Here is a 17657-nt window from a genome sequence, read left to right as displayed (position 1 = left end):
GATTTGATGAATGTTCAAGTTCTGTAGTTTTTTAATCACAATAGAGCGTGATACCGTATTGAAGGCCTTTCAGAAGTCCAAAAATAAGCAATCAATCGGTCCTAAATTATCTAAAAATCATGCTAAATCATCATATAACTCAATTAATTCGGTTGTAAATGAAAAACCCTGTCTAAATACGTCTTGTTAAGCATTTTAAAAATGAATTGAAGTCAAGTGATTCATTAAGGCAGAAAAAAGGACATGTTCAATTAATTTACAACAAATCGGCGTCTAAGAAATTGGTCTGTAATTTGATACATCTGATTTAGAACCACTTTTGAAAATGGGCACAACATTAGCTATTTTCCAGTCATCAGGAAGCTTGCCTTCATCGAGTGATTTTTTCTAAATAACATAAAGATAACAGGCTAGTGCCTCAGAGCATTGTTTTAAAACTCTTGGTGATATGCCATCTGGGCCAGTTGCTTTACTTTCGTCAAAGCGCTGTAACAACTTCACTATGCCATTGAATGAAAGCTCTATCTCACCCACTGGCAAACATTATTCTTTTTTATTTGCGACAATAATTTGTGTAGGAGGGTGGAAAACCGATTTTTAAATGTTTTTGAAAAGTGTGGCTTAATCTCTATCCTCAGTTACGATCTCGCCACCGTAACGTAGATTTGGTGGGCTAACCTTCTCATTACCACATCATCTCATATACTTCCAAAACCTCTTAATATTAGGAAAGTCTGTGGCCAAACTGAGGATGCCACTGAGCCACGGAGGAAAACGTCCTTCAACGTTCAAACGGCAAGCCATTTATACCTATCACTTACCACTAGTAACAGGCATCTCAGGAGGAATAGTCGTGTTTTCAGCATTAGCAGCAAGATGGCGCAATGAGCGCGCGTAGCCACATCGTCACGAAGCGGCGACGGGTGCTCTGATATCCCACGTGTACTTTGCCCCGCGGAGAGGAGGGGGTGGGCGCTCTCCCACGCACCCTTATCTCGGGGTGGGGAGGATCGGACGTCTTGGCTGGCCTTCGGCTTTCACCGGAATGATTCTGTTGTAATTACCGGGCCCACAAATGTCACTGCAATCATGGCACAGTCTCCGTTTGCAAAAAGCACGCGCTTTTCAGACACAGCGAAGTAACAAATGAGACGCTTATTCGCGTGCATCTACCTGATAGTACGTTTCGTGCGTCGAATTTATTATTTGCAACAGAGTATAGGTCGAATGGTGCCGTCATCAGCCCTTCAACATAACAACAGCTTATGTTGTATGCACGGAGAGTTTCGTGCTAATATATCTAAGCTGTTTATCCCGGGGAAAAGTTAGTTGCAATGTAGTGTTGGCATTTTGGGTGTGAAAATCATGTTGTACACCACATTCCTGAAGCGGTGTCTATATTTTGCTTCCTGAATATACGTTTGTTAACGCATATCTCGATTTTTTTTCTGAGGGAAGTGCAGATAGCTCAGCCCCTTGGATAATAGTACGAGGTAAACTTTGGAACCGAGAAAGAATATCATTGTTGTACAGGTCAATGTCCCACCTCTAATAATATAAAGTATATATTACGCACGCTCTCTGTGTTGCACCGGTGCTTTATAGTATTTCTACGGCGGCTGTACAAGAACAAGGTTTCAAACCTGGCAAGAAAGTTTGTCTTGCGGTTTTGTGTGTATAGAAAATGATTTACGATTTTGTCGATATTTTACGGGTTTGTGGGAAGCGAATCGCCACGATATGAGAATAATTTAGAATCGCGCCGCACTTAGGCTACATGTCTTCCTCAATAAATCTCTGTAGGTATTAGTTTGAATTAGAACCTGCAATATTGTAAGACTGTCTTCTTCCCGCTTACAATTTTTTTTTCGAAATACCCAGAAAGTACATATTTAAGTAAACAGCTGCCTGTGCGCCATTTTTGCTTGCCACTGCCATGAAAAACTATATATAGCGCAAGTGAAATAAAATGTAGAACACAGAAACGGTACGTGACATTGTTCAATGGTGCCGCGGAAGCAAAACTACCTCTTGTAGATAACTCTGTTTAACGTGCTGGTTCCAGTAACACAAGACATGTTTAATTTCTGTCTGTCATAACTATAGGTGCAACCACAGGGGAAGAGAATTCTCCACAGTGATCGCAATTTGGCAGAACTATGGTATTTTGCAATCGGACAAGTAATAAATAAAATATTTAAAATTTCAGTGAGGCACTTCCCTGATTATGTCATCTTTCGAAATGTCATCCCTATTATCACGTACAGCGTAATCAGTAAAAAAAACAACAGTGTCACAACTCTCATATTTGTCAGTTTGGAAATTCCGCCTAAAGCTCACCAACATGCACGAATTAGGCAAGGTTCCCACGTAGGAGCTTCACTGTCAGCACTATCTGCGGGATAATCTAGCTGTGTCTGAGCCTATACGAGTCCATGAACGTGATAGAGTAAATTGTTTGTTTGTTTGTTTGTTTGTTTGTTTGTTTGTTTGTTTAACCATAAAGTGATGATATCACAGCAGCACAAGGTGTACCTGTTGACAGATGGCACTACCTGTCGTGCCGTTTCACACTTTCAAGGTTCCGGAGGGGTGAGTTGAACATTCAGCCGCATCAATGAAGACTGTTCGGTAAACGCTGTTACAGAGGCACTACAGCATGGCTTTCAACTACTCGGGCCACAGGTGTTGTGGCCCGAGAATTCCCCACCGGAGCCATGACTACAACCGAAGAAAAGAAAGAAAAAAAAGAGGCCCATGACAGTGTTGTTGAATGCTCACTTGCCCCGTATGTGGCTCTCTTTAAAAGGACGTGTGAACTATCTTTACATATTGTACTCTCTCCAGGAAGCAGTGCGTCTCACCTTAAATATAGTTGTGGTGTCTTTTTAAAGAGAGCCATGAGCACGACAACTGAACAAGTGACGCATAGTGAACTCAAGCCAAATCGCGAGTTGGCCGAGTTGGTAGATGTTCATCGTGGAATATTTTACAGCACAACGGGTTATAGGCGGACAGAGCAGGTACACAGCGCTGAGCTCTCAACTGAAATTTATTTGGAAAAAGAAAGGAAATATATAGCAGACAATGAGTCATTGAAACTGTGCGCATGTGTTACAGCACAGCACGCTTCATGTCTTGTCTAACAGGAAGTTATACTCTTCATCTTGAATAGTAATAGATCAATCACTTATGCGCTTGTTATTGTATATATTAAAAAAAGCTTCGGCTATCTCACGTCTGCGCTGATTCACATGTCCATATTTGATGGAAGTTTTCTGCAAGTAGGGCACACATCCGCATGATCTACAATGCGCTGCCAAATGAGACGTGATTGCAGCACCTTATAGTGTCAGCTCATGCTCTCGTAAGCACACGTTAATGCACCGGCCTGTTTGGCCTGTTAGTTAAGATAGCTTCCTGTTAGACAAGACTTGAAGCGTGTTGTGCTGTAACACATGTGCCCATGCGAACAGTTTCGAATACTCATTGTCTCCTATTTATGTCCTTTCTTTTTCCAAATAAATTTCAGTTGAGAGTTCAGCACTGTGTTTCTTCTCAGTCCATATCTAACCCGTTGCGATGTTAAATATTCCACGATAATTAACTCAACAAGCGCACTTCGTTCGAAAAAAGTTCTCGCCGTGCTACGCCAGGAGCAGCACTGGCGAGATCAGCGCGTGGGGCACTCACCGGTGTGTATGTAGGTGTGCTTCTTCATGTCCGACTTCTGGTGGAAGCGCTTGCCGCAATACTCGCACGGGTAGGGCCGCGTGTCCGAGTGGATCAGCAGGTGCGTGGACAGCGTCGAGGAGCGCTTGAACGTCTTGCCGCACTGCTTGCACTCGAAAGTACGCTCAGACGTGTGCACGGCGCGGTGCTGGCTGAGGCTGACCTCGTGGCCGAACGTCTTGTTGCAGAGCTCGCAGGCGAAGGGCCGCTTTCCGCTGTGCGAGCGCCGCGCGTGCACCTCGAGTCCGTGAGCCGTGGAGAACATCTTGTCGCACTTCAGGCAGGAGTACACGTCTGACAGCGGGTGCTGGTGCAGGTGGTGCAAGTGGTGCAGGTGGTGGTGGTGGTGGTGCGCTGCCGACAGGAGGCCGGCCGCCGACAGCGACTGTGGGCTCAGCCGCGGACCCAGCTCCAGCCGGTTGCATGGTGACTGCACCAGACAGAACGGGTGGGAACTTTATAGTAGAATTGTCCGGGTACAACTCCCCGAAAACTACGATATATTTTCATGGACGCCTTCATGGAGGGCTCCGGATCTTTCAGTGCTTTATTGTTCTTATACGTGCACCTAAGCGTAAGTGTAAGCGCCCCTAGCATTTCACCTCAATTCAAGGTATACGGTAACCGCGGCCGGAATTCCATCTCGCTACGTTTGGGTCAGCACTTGAGCAGCGTAGCGAGTAGACGACTGTGGCGTTTGTGTGCGAACTTCTCGCTCGTACGAAACAACGCACGCATGAGCGAAAGACAAGTTTTGTTAGCTTTTTGACCCTTTAGATTTTGTGGCATCGTTGACTGCGATAGAAAACTCGTAATTAAAAATGCGTGTTCGCCCTCTTTCTATGTCATGCGATTAGCAGTCCCCGAAGTGAAAAAATTTTCGATTATACAAAAACTGTGCACGTGCGTAAGATTCTAAATTCTGTTTTCACATTTTAGGCATCTGAAGAAACCTAATGGACCAAGGAAGTTTTACAAAAATAACAACGTGAAAGCTAATTGTTTTTTTTTCTGCAAGCATTCCCACTACCGAAACTAGCTTCTCTGAGTGTACAGGTTCTCGTTCGTATAATTTTATGTACTGCTGTTATCACTCTTTGTTTATTAATTTGTAAACCATACTACCTGTTTGTGACGGAGTAGGTGATGTACGAGCATATTGTGCAAAATGGTCTAAGAAGTTGTACTTCTTACTACATGAACAGCCGTACATTCCTTACATTCCTTCACAACACAGAAAAGAAAAACCTTCGCAGTATATTCTAATTAGCTTCTTTTTATCAAAGTAAGTGCTGCCGCTACCACTACTGTGTCCCATGACTTAAGCTGTAAACTGAGGCAGGAACTGGCAATAGGGTCAGTCATTGATAAAAGACAAAAAACTCTTTGCAGCGTTAAGGCATGCACCAACCACTAATGATCGCAATCGGTGCGCAAACGAGACGACCTGCTCGGCTGGCAAATCTGAAACGGCCCCCATTGTGAAAACCATTCAGTGTTCCATGGTGTTGTTCACGATACAGAACCACTGTGAACACCTACCCGGAACGGCGTTAACATTATGCAGTATAAAAGTACAAGTTCTTGTGCGAAACCATCAGACAAAGTCATTTACGCGAGGACAAAGCATTACTGCTTTTTGTACGCTTCCCGGACTCTTGATGAGCATGTTCTTCACTCATGTGCACTTTATTCTTGAAGAAAGTTTTTTTCATACAGGAATGTCTGACAGGCCAACATACGGCTGTTGTGTGGGCAGATGAACAAAATTCTGCATGCGCCCTCACAGTTTTGAGGAGCAGCCGGTGAGTGTTTCGGACACTCGACAGCCGCTGACTGGCAGACCGAAAGGTGTCAGGACAGTAGTCACACTGGACATGTGCACTAACAGAAGATTTAGTCTACTTTTAAGGTTTACGGGTCACTGACAAATGCAGTGATCGTGATTTACGTCTCCTGCTACAATCCACTTTCCCCAATTTTGTCTTTCATTAACCTATTTCTATGTCACTTGAGGTGGACCCTGTTCATACGTCTTGAATTTGTGATGGAACGACTTATTATAGAATTCAATTGTCTCATAATCACTGTGCGGCGAAATTTTCTGACATCACGAAATATGCACAAAATAATCACACCACATACACGTCTTTTGTTTCCTCTATGGCACGCGGCAAGTTACATTGAGAGGGGAGTGGAGGAGGCGTGACCAAAATTATTAGCTTATGAATGCGAGTCAGTTGGTACGAACATATAAGTAAAGCAGCACAAAATAAAAAAAAATACACTGACAAATATACACAGGGAGGCTAGCACTAGTCTTGGGTCTACCTGAGCGATTTTATTTTTCTGTTGCTTTAAGTGTTACCCAAACTTTACGCTGTTGCGCGCCATGTCGTTGAGAATTTCCTCTTTTGTATCTGTTACCACAATGACCGCTACGTCTGCTTCAGACTTGCGTAGCCCCAAAATGTAAAGCCCCCCCGAGCAGTGGCTCCTCTACATGGCGAGGCAGTTCCCTTCCAAGATGGCATGGTGACGTGGCCTTCACTTTTTGTCTAATCAGCCAATAACCTTCATGCTGCCTAGTCTGTCTGTCAAAGGAAAAAAGCAAGCGATTGCTGGCTGCCTTCAGCACGCAATCATCAAAACTTTGATGCGTGTAGTACAGTAATATTTTGTACCACATGTTTACAGCAGCCCCTAATTAATGATGGCCCTACCACGGTGGTCTAGTGGCTAAGGTACTTGGCTGCTGAGTCGCGGGTTCAAATCCCGGCTGTGGCGGCTGCATTTCCTATGGAGGCGAAAACGTTGTAGACCCGTGTGCTCAGATTTGGGTGCACTTTAAAGAACCCTAGGTGGTCGAAATTTTCGGAGCCCTCCACTACAGCGTCTCTCAAAATCATATGGTGGTTTTGAGACGTTAAACGCCACATATCAGTCAAATCAAATCAATCTTAACTAATGATGGGCAGCGTTTTATGTTCACGAAGTGTTGCAATCTTCATTTAATTTCCCCCCCCCCCTTTCTCCTAACCGAGTTGCAAGAATTTTTTTTGTTCGCAAGTGGTCTTTTCCATTGGCAAGCCGTCTTCGGTAATCATACATCTATAGTCTAAGCATTCGCTGAAATATCCCCATTTAAACAGTTGGGATGTAAGAGTTACTGCTGGGGTTTGGTGGTTTACATGGTTTAACGGCCAGAACGAAGCAACATTACAGACACCATAGTGCAAGCCTTAGAAGCCGCCAGATAAGTTTGACCATCTGGTGTTTTTTGAAGCGCACTGAAGTCGCAAAGTACAAGTCTCTACCAATTCGCCTTCGCCTTGATTTCGTTCGCTACATCCAGAGATCAAACCCCCGTCTTTTTGAGCCAGCAGCAGGGAACCTTCGCCACTCGGCTGCCGCGGTGGTGAGAAAAGAAAACAATGACTCCTACCATGGAGGATATTAGACCTGCTCCACCAGGATCTCTTGAGGAAGGACTTAGAGCTTGGCGGCCGGGGGTCTTGTTGGACGCCTGGGACGGTGGCGTTGGCGGCGAGGAGGCCGCGCTGCCGAGAACCAGAGGACCCTGTGCGGGAGTTGACGTGGCACTGGAGGCCGGCTGCAGACTCGGAGGCCCAGTGGGTGGCGGGGCAGGTGGGGGTGGCACGATTGCGTCGGCGAACAACCATGGCTTGACGGCGCCCACCCGCAAGTCGCATGTGAGTGAGCCCAGGGCAAAAGGCCGCAAATGGAGCGCCGACAGACCCTGTGCTGCAGCCGCAGCGCTGAACAGCTTGGATGATTCTGTAGCAGCTGCCCCAGACTTGCCTCCACCTGCGGAACCAATACAGACGCATCACAGCAATGTTAGTAAGCAACGGGATACAGGCGCCAAAACGGCCCATGACGATCAAATTTTTGGTCAACTCTTTTTGCGATTCTTTTTTCACATTATGAAGTGTCATGCGCGTGAGTGTGCTTTTGTAGAGGGACCATAAACAGAATACGACTTTTATAGTCTTAGTGAACTACCATTCCACTATACCAAATACATTACTTTTATCTGGAAAAGGCGTTCAGTAAGTGAGAAAACACTCAAAAACAAAACACTGTTCCCGCCTCTACATTGAAGCTCCCGCCCCAGCTCGCCTCAACGTCATAAATCATGAGGGCTCTGCTGAGGCTTACGCAGTATTTAGACTGATTTATCAGGGCGGAAAAGAACATTTAGAAAGACACACACACACACACACAGACATTTAGTAAGACACACACACACAGCGCTGTGTTAATGTGTCTTTCTAAATGTCCCGTCTTTCTCGCCCTGATAAATCAGTCTAAATAATCATGAACCAACTCGCCCAAGCAACAGTTTTAGCAATATTTTAGCAGTGAAAATTATGTAGCAATACTGTAGCAGTGAAAAAAAATCCCGGACCCAATGTCTCGCCATAGCAAGTTTCAAAAAAATTCCAAAGAACTAATGTTGTGAAAGTGTGCCAACGGGATTTTGAAATTCATGACATCACACTGACGTTGGTGTGCTTACGTTTCCGCCCAAAATTAAAAATTAGACCTTCACCTTAATTTTTCTTCCATTAAATATGCTATGGTGGGAAATTAACGAAAATAGAGAGTTCAAAGAATAGTTTGTCTTTTTAGAGTGGTTAATTGTTTCACCTGCAGATGTCCTTTGAGCGAAGCTTTGATAACTCAAATTCTGTAGCGGCGTTGAACGCAAGCGATGCAGCGCCGGAAAGCACGTAGAAAGGCGGCCCTGGAAGATTCGCGACGATACCCTAATGACGACGATGATTAAAGACGGCGAAGTTGAGAAATTTCTTATTCTATGAACACATCTTTGACAAGCTTTCTCGATGACAAGCTTTCTCGATAGCCACAACGTTTTATCGCCCTGTTAGTATGGTTTTCAGCCGGGTAAAAGCACTCAAACACTCTTTGAAGACTTTTCCGGTCAGTTGAATGCAGGTTTCGATAATAATAAAGTGGCATATGCGCTCCGTCTTGATTGCAGCAAGGCGTTTGATAGTGTCCATCATACCTTGTTTTTGAATAAACTTTTCTCATCAGGATTTAGAGGTGTGTTCTGGTGTTTACTGGATAATTTTCTACTAGACAATTGTCAACTACCATTAGTTGGGCAATATTATAGCGCTTTTCGAGCCATCAATACCGAAGTTCCGCAGGGATCGAATCTCAGTTCATTGTTCAATATTTTTGTAAATGACCTGTATAGTACGATACCGGTTTCTGTATATAATATGCGGATTACACGGTGATCTTGACATCTGCCAACAACATCTATGAGGCAATTACTCTCCTGCAGTCAGCTGCCACTGAAGCCGTGGTTTCGAGACAACCTATCAACATAAATGTGTCTAAAATTAATTTATTCTTCTTTTACAATCCATTGAAGAAATCAATCATTGACTATTCTTTCATTTCGTATTGTTTTGATTGTCCGTCCTACTCTTGTGAACCATTGCAACATTCATCTGTTGGGAAGTACTTCGGCTTATATATTGATAGCGATCATTCTTGGAATAGACATCTCGCTTATATTTGCAAAAGACTTTGCGCTACGTCATGTTTGCCATATAAGATACTATATGCCGTTTTCAGTATGAAAGATGACAACACACTGTTACGAGCGTGCTGTGGACCACAGGCTGAAAGGCTCCCAGAGGCAGTACCCGGAGCCAGACTACCTGAAGAAAGATGCCGCACGATTGGCCTGCAGCAGCGTGTGGAACCTGTTTCGTGTTGTGCAGTGCTCTCGACTCTTGCAGAGACACTGAGTGCGTTCGTCACGGTCACTGGGTGCGTCCACCAAAGACACTGGGTGCGTCCTTTGCAGGCACCAGAGGCGTCCGACGGAGACGCTGCACGTGTCTCAAAAGCGGTAGTGCGCCCTCCTCCTCGAGGACCTCGGCGCCTATAAAAGACCGGCTCAAATAGCGTCGGAGGCTTTCCCGTCCACGTTCTGTACATACGTTGTAAATATAACCGTTTTGTTTCCTTCTGGCTGCGTTTCGCCTTGGCCCTGCCTGCATGCTCCCTGCCCGGCGTTGACCCTCGCGACACGCTACCCAAGAAGACCGGCGAGGCCTACCTCTTCGTAACAACACGCTCTATAGAGCGTGTTGTTACGAAGAGCCAACACGCTCTATAGAGCGTGTTGTTACTGTAGCCTATAGGCTACAGTACACTGTGTTATTCAATAACCATTTACGGATACTGTACTGTCTGATGGCACAACAGATCGTATACTGCGTTCAATATTAACAAAATCTATCTTATGACCTCAGCTTGAATTCTGATAGAGACATTTTCAAAATGTTATTAATACCTAATTTTAATGATCCATTAACTCAAACCGTTGTCTTAAAGCATTTCTGGCACAATTAATTTCTGGCTTAATGTGTCACTTCGCGTTCATTAAGGCCCCAAGTCCGTTATTGGAGAACAAGATGTTCAACAAGGTATATGGAACTAGAACACGAGAACATAATGTTTCGCATTATTTTAATGTACGGCCCCCCAGCACTTTTGGCATAAAAACAAAATACCAAATAAAGAAACTACTACGGTGCATTTATCTCTACGTGCAATGTGATTTTGGTGTTCTTTATATGCACTCATTTGCAAGCATACTTCTGAGCAATCGTTTAGTGTGCCACTTTCGTTGTAACACATCGCTGTTTGTTTTTTCGCTTTCAATTCTTGTAACTATGGTATACTGTGAATGATTACAGTTTATATGGCCTGGGCTTCTAATATATTGTGCACGTTATTTTGTGCTATAATCTCTATTCTGCGATTAACTACAATTATGTAACGCGTTCAGTTTTATTTTCTACCTGCCAGGCTTTTTCGCTCAAGCCTCCAATTGGCTTTGGCAGGCCTAGCCATATTTACTGCTTTATTCGTAGAACTTGTTCGTATTCGTAGAAATGTTCTAAAGCTTCTACTTTACAAATTACCAATTGCTTAAATTTTATGTAAATTTATAAAAGCGCTCAATTATTGGCCGATCCCCCACAGTGACTGTGAGCCACAGCTAATAAGTGAACGAGAAAAAGGCGCCGAGTTCTACGGTAGACTGCAAGAAGGCTTCCTAATATCGCTGGTAGCGTCCAAGGTGCAGCTTGTTTTCTTCTTTTTTCCCTTCTCCTTACGCTCTTAATCTCTTTCAAGCATTGCCCTTGCTTCCCATACAAGGTAACCAACCACAATCACCACTGGCTTAACTTCATCGACTTTCTACGCACCTTTTTTCAATAAAATTTCTTGCAATGAATATAAATTGGTTTCTCCACTAGACACATCATCTATGCTGGCAACGCACGCTTTACAGGAATAGCAGTGCAGAAAGAATTAATGAGTGTGGGAGGAATCCACAGCTGTAAAATTGAAATGTTTTAAGCTAATGGCTGCACATTATGAAACTGAACGCATTGCTGATTAATTTACTGGAAGCAATCTCTCTGTCTTCTCTTGGTGTTGCGAAACGTATTATAAGCCCACAAGGAACTCTGAAATAAGTTTCAAGTGTTCTGCCCATAATACCAAATAAATAATATTTCGGTGTTACTGAAATAACGATTTATGCACTCCAAACGGCCCCTATTCAGTGTTTTACACCTTTTAATAAGTGCATTCCTCTTTGTGGACATCTTAAAACCAAACTAGAAATGATGCTTTATGCTGGGACACCTTAGCTTGAAGTGCCTCCCAATGCAACTTACTCAACTACTCATCCATGGTCGTGTACCAAATTAACTGCGGCCAGGAAGATTGAAATCTAACCAAGCAGGGTGTATAAGTTTATATCTATGTGCACCACAGCAATTATAAGGCTGTCCCAACTACTATTACCAAATGTTGGAAACTAAAAGATGTACTCTCGCCTAACCCTTTGAAAGGCGCTAGATATTCAGTGGGCTCACTGGTAATCACAGAGCGAAATGGCACATCAAAATAAAAAAAAAAACTACTGACAAGTTACAAGACAACACCACGGGTTGTGGGCGCCAATTTAATGGAACACTTAAAGGACGCTACGCGTTAGTAAGTATTTGAACAAAATGAAATGAACATCCGCTGACAATCCTGTAAAATTAGTCGGGAACTCGTAGAGGGACAGCGGATAGTGTAGCAACAGCGTGGAGTGAATCACATGCTTTTTCTACTCACTATTCTGTGAGCGGATGAATCGAAAAATTCGTGATGAGACATCTTAACGCGGAACGAGACTCAGGTGATGCACTCACGCCTCATCCAAGCTTCTCTCTATCAACACCACCATTTTCCTCTCTCAGAAGCAAAGAAAGAGAACAGAAAAAGGAGCGCAATTGAAAAAAAAAACACACTGAAAGCTGCAGAAAAACTTCGGGTCACTCACGTTTTTAAAGGCAGCCAGTCAGGTGTGTAATCGATCAATCGCCCCGAGGACAGAGAGCCCGCCACAACCTTGCGTGCACCGTGTCGCTGCCACGAACACATCGAGGGAGACGAGAAAAAAAACCTAGAATAAAGCGGTAGCCCGAGAGTCAGCCAGACAGGAAGGAAAGGAAAGCGCTATAAGAGAAAAAAATGGCAACCTATACAGAAAACAAAAGAAAGGGGCGAAATCAAGCAGTGCGCAGGCAGCGTCCACGCCGTCCCCAGGAGACAGCGCGATCGAGCGAAGTGCGCGCCGCCCTGGATGTGGAACAAAAGAGAGTCGCCCCCGCATAGAAGAAACAGCAGCAGCAGGTTGTCGGAGCGAAAAGTTGGCGCTTGCCGGGACGTCCACACGTCCACGTTAATCACGCGAGCGCTACACTTCCAGCAACAGGCGTCTCTCACGCATCCCCCCTTTGCAATACGCTCGGAAACGGGCCACGCTAGGGAGGCTGTAGTGCAATGAAATTAGCGCCCGGTCTGGCAGCGGGGAGAGCAAAAAGCAGTATCGCTTTCGGCCCGGGAGTCCCTCAGGACCTGGGGACGACGGCGCTGCCACCGACGGCGACGCTGAAACAGCGAGAACACGCGCGTGAGCTAGTGACCGGGAGTGCCGAGATCGGAGCTGCGGCGCGGCCTGCATCTCGAAATGCACGCAGGCGGCAAGTATATGGCTGCACATTAGGGCAAACTTGTGTTCTAGCTTTTCCGTACCGTGAAAAGTGGTGTCGCTGCTGTACGCCGCTAAGAGTATGATTATAGGGAAGCTAAACCGTGTTAAGCGCAGAACTTACATGACGGGATGGGACAGGAAGCAACACATGCACACTGAATCTGTCACACCAACAAGGTCATAAATATACTGTTGGAAAGTTCGATTATAGGTGATGGATGAATGGAAAACTCTGGTCAACAAAGGGTTGCTTTTGATGCAGATTTGTCTTCTAAGCAGCCAAGAGAAGCAAAGCATGTGCGCGAGCTCCTTAGGTTAAACGCCAAGTATGAATAACTTGTCACCAAGTGGGCCTTGTTATGGTGCGGGGCTACTGGACTGAAAAACTTGGATTCGATCCCCGCAGCGGTGGTTTCATTTCGATGGAGGCGGAACGTTAGAGGCCCGTGTACTTGCATTTGGATGCACTTTAAGTAACCGCTAAGTGTTAAAGAAACGTTAAAGGCGGTCGAAATTTCCGATGTTCTCCACTACTGCGGACCTAGTAATGAAATCCTAATTTCACCATGGAAAGTCGCAGAAAATGATTAATAAAATTGAAATCTCTTAAGAGACAACTTTTTAATGAAAATGTTTTATGTTTCTTAATCCTTGCTGCATTAACATTACGAGGGCTCTAGATGTATTAACTTTTGGCTGGTTTAATTGAGTTGCAAATTGGTAATTTTATAATCTGTGAAGTCTAAACGAAATCACATAGGTTCGACAAAGATAGCATATCAACAACTTTTCGCTGAGTGGTTTGTAGAAAAAGTAGGAGCTAAAGAAGTCACGCCAAAGGCATTGGTGGCGCACTTTCACGCAGTCTAACACGCCATAATTCATGCATGCAGCTGCGCACAAAAACGCGGGATTTTATTTACGAGGCTCTACAATCTTTTTTCGTTCCATGCGTGGACGTGCATGAGGAGAATGAAGTGGTCTTTCTTTTCTACCATACTTCCCCGAGGCACACAATTGACTTAGTCGAAAGGAATGTTGGGAGTCGAAGACAGTTTCCTGATGTATACCAGCACCTGTTCGCATAAACAGCCGAAAAAAAATACCGCGAACCTGGGAATTCAAAACTCTTCAGGACCCATGGCACTATCCAAGGAAAAAGAAGAAGATTATGAAGAAAATAAATAGCAACGCCGCTTCTCGCTTCCCGATGGTGCTCGAAACTGGCTCGCTTCAGCCAGAGTCACCTCCGTAGCGTGTAGCGTGCCACCTGAGATGCTGGCACAAGGAAGTTTTCACGGGAACTTTAAACTCACAATTGTCATAGCTGATTGACACACTGACCACGCTGGCAACATGTTCATGACAATCGTAATTGACGGCTGATTTTAGTAGTAGGAAACCGACAACAATTTTTTGTATATTGTTTTCTTTTGCCAATGGAAAATAATAATTCCTGGGGTTTTGCGTGCCAAAACCACGGCGTACCCGTGGTACGCCTTCACTACGGCGTACCACGGGTACGCCGTAGTGAAGGGCTCCAAAAATATTTACCACCTGGTGTTCTCTACCATTTCGCCTTAATCAGAGTGCGACCACCATGGCTGGGATCAAACCCGCTTTTTCTAATCAAATAAATCATTTCGTAGAGTTTCACTTTCATACGGTACTTATAACCTGTCACAGAGCCCTGACTTTCATTACAGGAAATAAGATACGCACAAAAAAACTACTGCCGGTTAAGCAAAACTACAACTATTAGTAGTGTCTGTCGAAGTACGGCTGTTGCAATCTGCAGCGACTCCTGACCGCAAGCTAATTTATAGCTAACAAAAAGTGCGGACAAATACGAGCGGGTATTTTCATGCGCGCGCGCACACACACACAAAAACGCAGCCCAGGCCAATAGTGCAAAGGTCAAAAGGACCACTCGAGCCAACCCCGTTTGCTCTCAATCTGAGCCTCGCAGGGACTCGCGTGAAACCCTGCCTTGCTGCACAATGGGAGGCGAAGCTGAGCGACGGGATTTCATTACCCGGAGCTTTATCTATAGCTCACTCGACCTCGATGGGCTTTAATATGAAGCAACACCGAGAGTGGTGTCAAAACATAGATAAAAATAATCTCGCTAGTACCGTTTTGTTAGGAACCAGCGCCTTTCCTCACACAATGGCGTGTCATATGATATACCCCGCATTGTGTGTACGTAATGGGAGCGTTTTCCTGCATACGCTGTTTTTCATCACCTTCTAGACAATAAACAAACATCTCATCAACTTTCGCTTTCTTTCCAGTAACTATAAATTAGCTATAAAATGTGTGCACGTTCTTGAGAATACGGCTACGTTGAAAAATGCAGTGACGCCTTTCTGCTTGTTCAGTTTAAGAACGCAATCTAAGACATTTTTAAAACCGTAAAGGCAGACATCCGCGGGGTCATGCATTAGAACGACAGCAAAAATGTGCATGATTCATAACTTATTAGCGTTTATGATTACGATTGAATATTGATGCAGCGCTGAATTATGCGTGAACATGAGTGCAGTGAAAACTGTTAAAATATATTTAAAAACACAAACAATGGGTAGTGGTTATTTTCATTCTCGCTAAAAAAAAAAGACGTGGTCTGCGATATATAATTATTGTTGGGGTTATTTTTAAACCCACGATGTGGTTGCGAGAGACGCCGTAATGGAGGGCTCGGAAAATTATGACCAACATAGGGTCTTTAACCTACACCTAAAACGCAGTGCATAAGCTTCTGGTATTTTTGTCTCCATCGAAAGCGCAGCCGCCATGGCCGGGATTCGATCCCGCAACCTGCGTTTAGCAGTTTAGCACTTCAATCACTACACTACCATGATGGCTTCCACGATATACTTTTAGTGTTGTTCATTAGTTTCAGTGGAGCAAAAATTTAATGCTTGAAGAAAGCCTTCAGGTGAACATATCTCGCGAAAGCCACACACAAAAAAAGTGCTGTGCCATTGTCACTTAGCAACCACAGCCTGTTAAAAAAGTAAAGTGAACATGATGAAAAACAGTAGTTTTACCAGGCTTTTACAACTATAGAATCGTTTGTGAGAATAAAACGGCCTCTGCGTAAGCCACGTTGTAAGTGTAATTAGCAGCGAAGATAAGTCAGTGACAGAAAGCTCCTCAGAGGGGCAAAACTTGCCTCCGCGTCACATGTCAATCATTCCTCTTTTTTTTTTTAACGACCACAGACTTCGACTAATTCAGCTGCTTGCATCGGATCATTGCACACTGTTCAATATACGTGGTGCTGCTAACGGCGCGTTCGAATTCGAGAGGCGTAATTTGTAATCCGTGCTCGCAATCCTCTCAAGCTGTAGTTAAACGAGTCGCGTTTTTCCAAGTACACATCGAAAAGAAGGGTCAATCCGAAGTTACCGTTTATAAGCTTTGTACCCCGCATGGACAAGTTACTCGAAATGCACCACACGTGCCGTTCACAGCATACCTCTTATTGTTCATTTCTCTTTCTTTCTTCATTTTAATGAAAGGAAAACAGCGAGATGAAGCACTTCGTCAACCCAGGGCTCGCAAGCGTCACTTCGTCAGCGGGTTTTCTCTCTCTTTGGAAGCAGAGTGCTGCTACGCAGTGTTGGCGTGTATTCAAGGCTGGCAGCCGGCCTAAAGAACCAAAGCGCGGGTCTCGATCGTGCGCTCAGCCACGGAAAAGGGAACGGGGCTATGTAACGGAAGAGATTGATTGGATTGGTCGTGCGCCTGCTTTGTGTCCCAGAGGCTCGCCCCGGGCTATTGACACAACATTAGAAAAGAGCGCGCGCAGACTGTCGGGGTTTGGCGGCGCTGGGTAGCATGCGAGCTCGGGTGCGTCGCCAAGGCTGCAGCCGCGCGACTCAGCCCGGGGTCGGCGAGGGCGCAGGTTGGCGCTGCAGCCGCCGGCTGGGGCTCTGCGAGCAACCAGATGGTGGCAGCAGACGCCGCGTGGAATTGTTCTTCACCTAAACGCCTCGCTCAACCCCGCAGAGAAAAAACAAACAAAAAGGGTTGAAGTTAAAAATTACGTTGTCTTGACCTGCGCGTAAGTGCTCAACACTACACACAGTGGTGCTCGTCGTCGTTTGTGTTCTGTCCGTTGTGTGTTTTTGCGCGGCAGTGCACCTGCTAAACACTTGTCCACTTGACGGCCAAGCAGTGCGAGCACAATGGAACCTCAAAATTTGGGATCAGGAATGCAAGAAAAAATAAAGAGACAGAATTGATGGCAAGCGTCGAATGCATACAGAGACGTTTGAACGCCGCCGTCAAGGAAAAGCAAAACGCCGGTGTTCGCGAACGCAGACGAGCGTAAAACAAGAAACGAATGGCCGACACAAGCAATCAAATTCACGTTGAGCCAGACGGCACCACACAACAAGGCCACCCTCTGCTGGCCCCTTCATCAGCTCGCCTGGTAGAGAGGTCCTCGACGCGTTTACCCCGTCTCACTCCAACGGGCTCGACGAACAGGGGCGTCGACTGGGGACGCGCAGGAGGAAAAGGGGGTGTCTGCGACGGCGCACATTCTCCCCAAGCGCGTGGTTGTGTAGACTGATCTCGACGAACCCGTTTCGTGCTTATCGAAAGATAATATTATTGTTTCCCTTCCCAGGTATAGAGCGAGCGGCCGGAGATTGAAGAGGAGTTGCTCGAAGACTTGATCTCCGTGTTCGATCCCCGTACGCCCACATATTTCCTTTCTTTCTTTCTTTCTTTCTTTCTTTCTTTCTTTCTTTCTTTCTTTCTTTCTTTCTTTCTTTCT

The 17657-nt window shown here is 45.1% G+C and overlaps 1 protein-coding gene across 1 annotated transcript in view; it reads right to left on the bottom strand.

Annotated features, from left to right (window-relative positions):
• The window catches only part of LOC119161908 (uncharacterized), a 120785-nt gene that overhangs the window by 42279 nt on the left and 60849 nt on the right, over positions 1-17657 (bottom strand). The window contains exons 3-4 of the mRNA XM_075880167.1: positions 7178-7560; positions 3694-4162 (exon numbers count right to left, since the gene is read on the bottom strand). Of these exons, the coding sequence (XP_075736282.1) occupies positions 3694-4162; positions 7178-7560 (852 nt within the window). The remainder of the gene's footprint in view (positions 1-3693; positions 4163-7177; positions 7561-17657) is intronic.

This window comes from Rhipicephalus microplus, chromosome X (assembly GCF_043290135.1).
Source record: "Rhipicephalus microplus isolate Deutch F79 chromosome X, USDA_Rmic, whole genome shotgun sequence".
In the NCBI taxonomy this organism is placed as follows: domain Eukaryota; kingdom Metazoa; phylum Arthropoda; class Arachnida; order Ixodida; family Ixodidae; genus Rhipicephalus; species Rhipicephalus microplus.
Note: the sequence above shows the minus strand (reverse complement) of the source record. Positions and strands in the feature narration are given on the sequence as shown.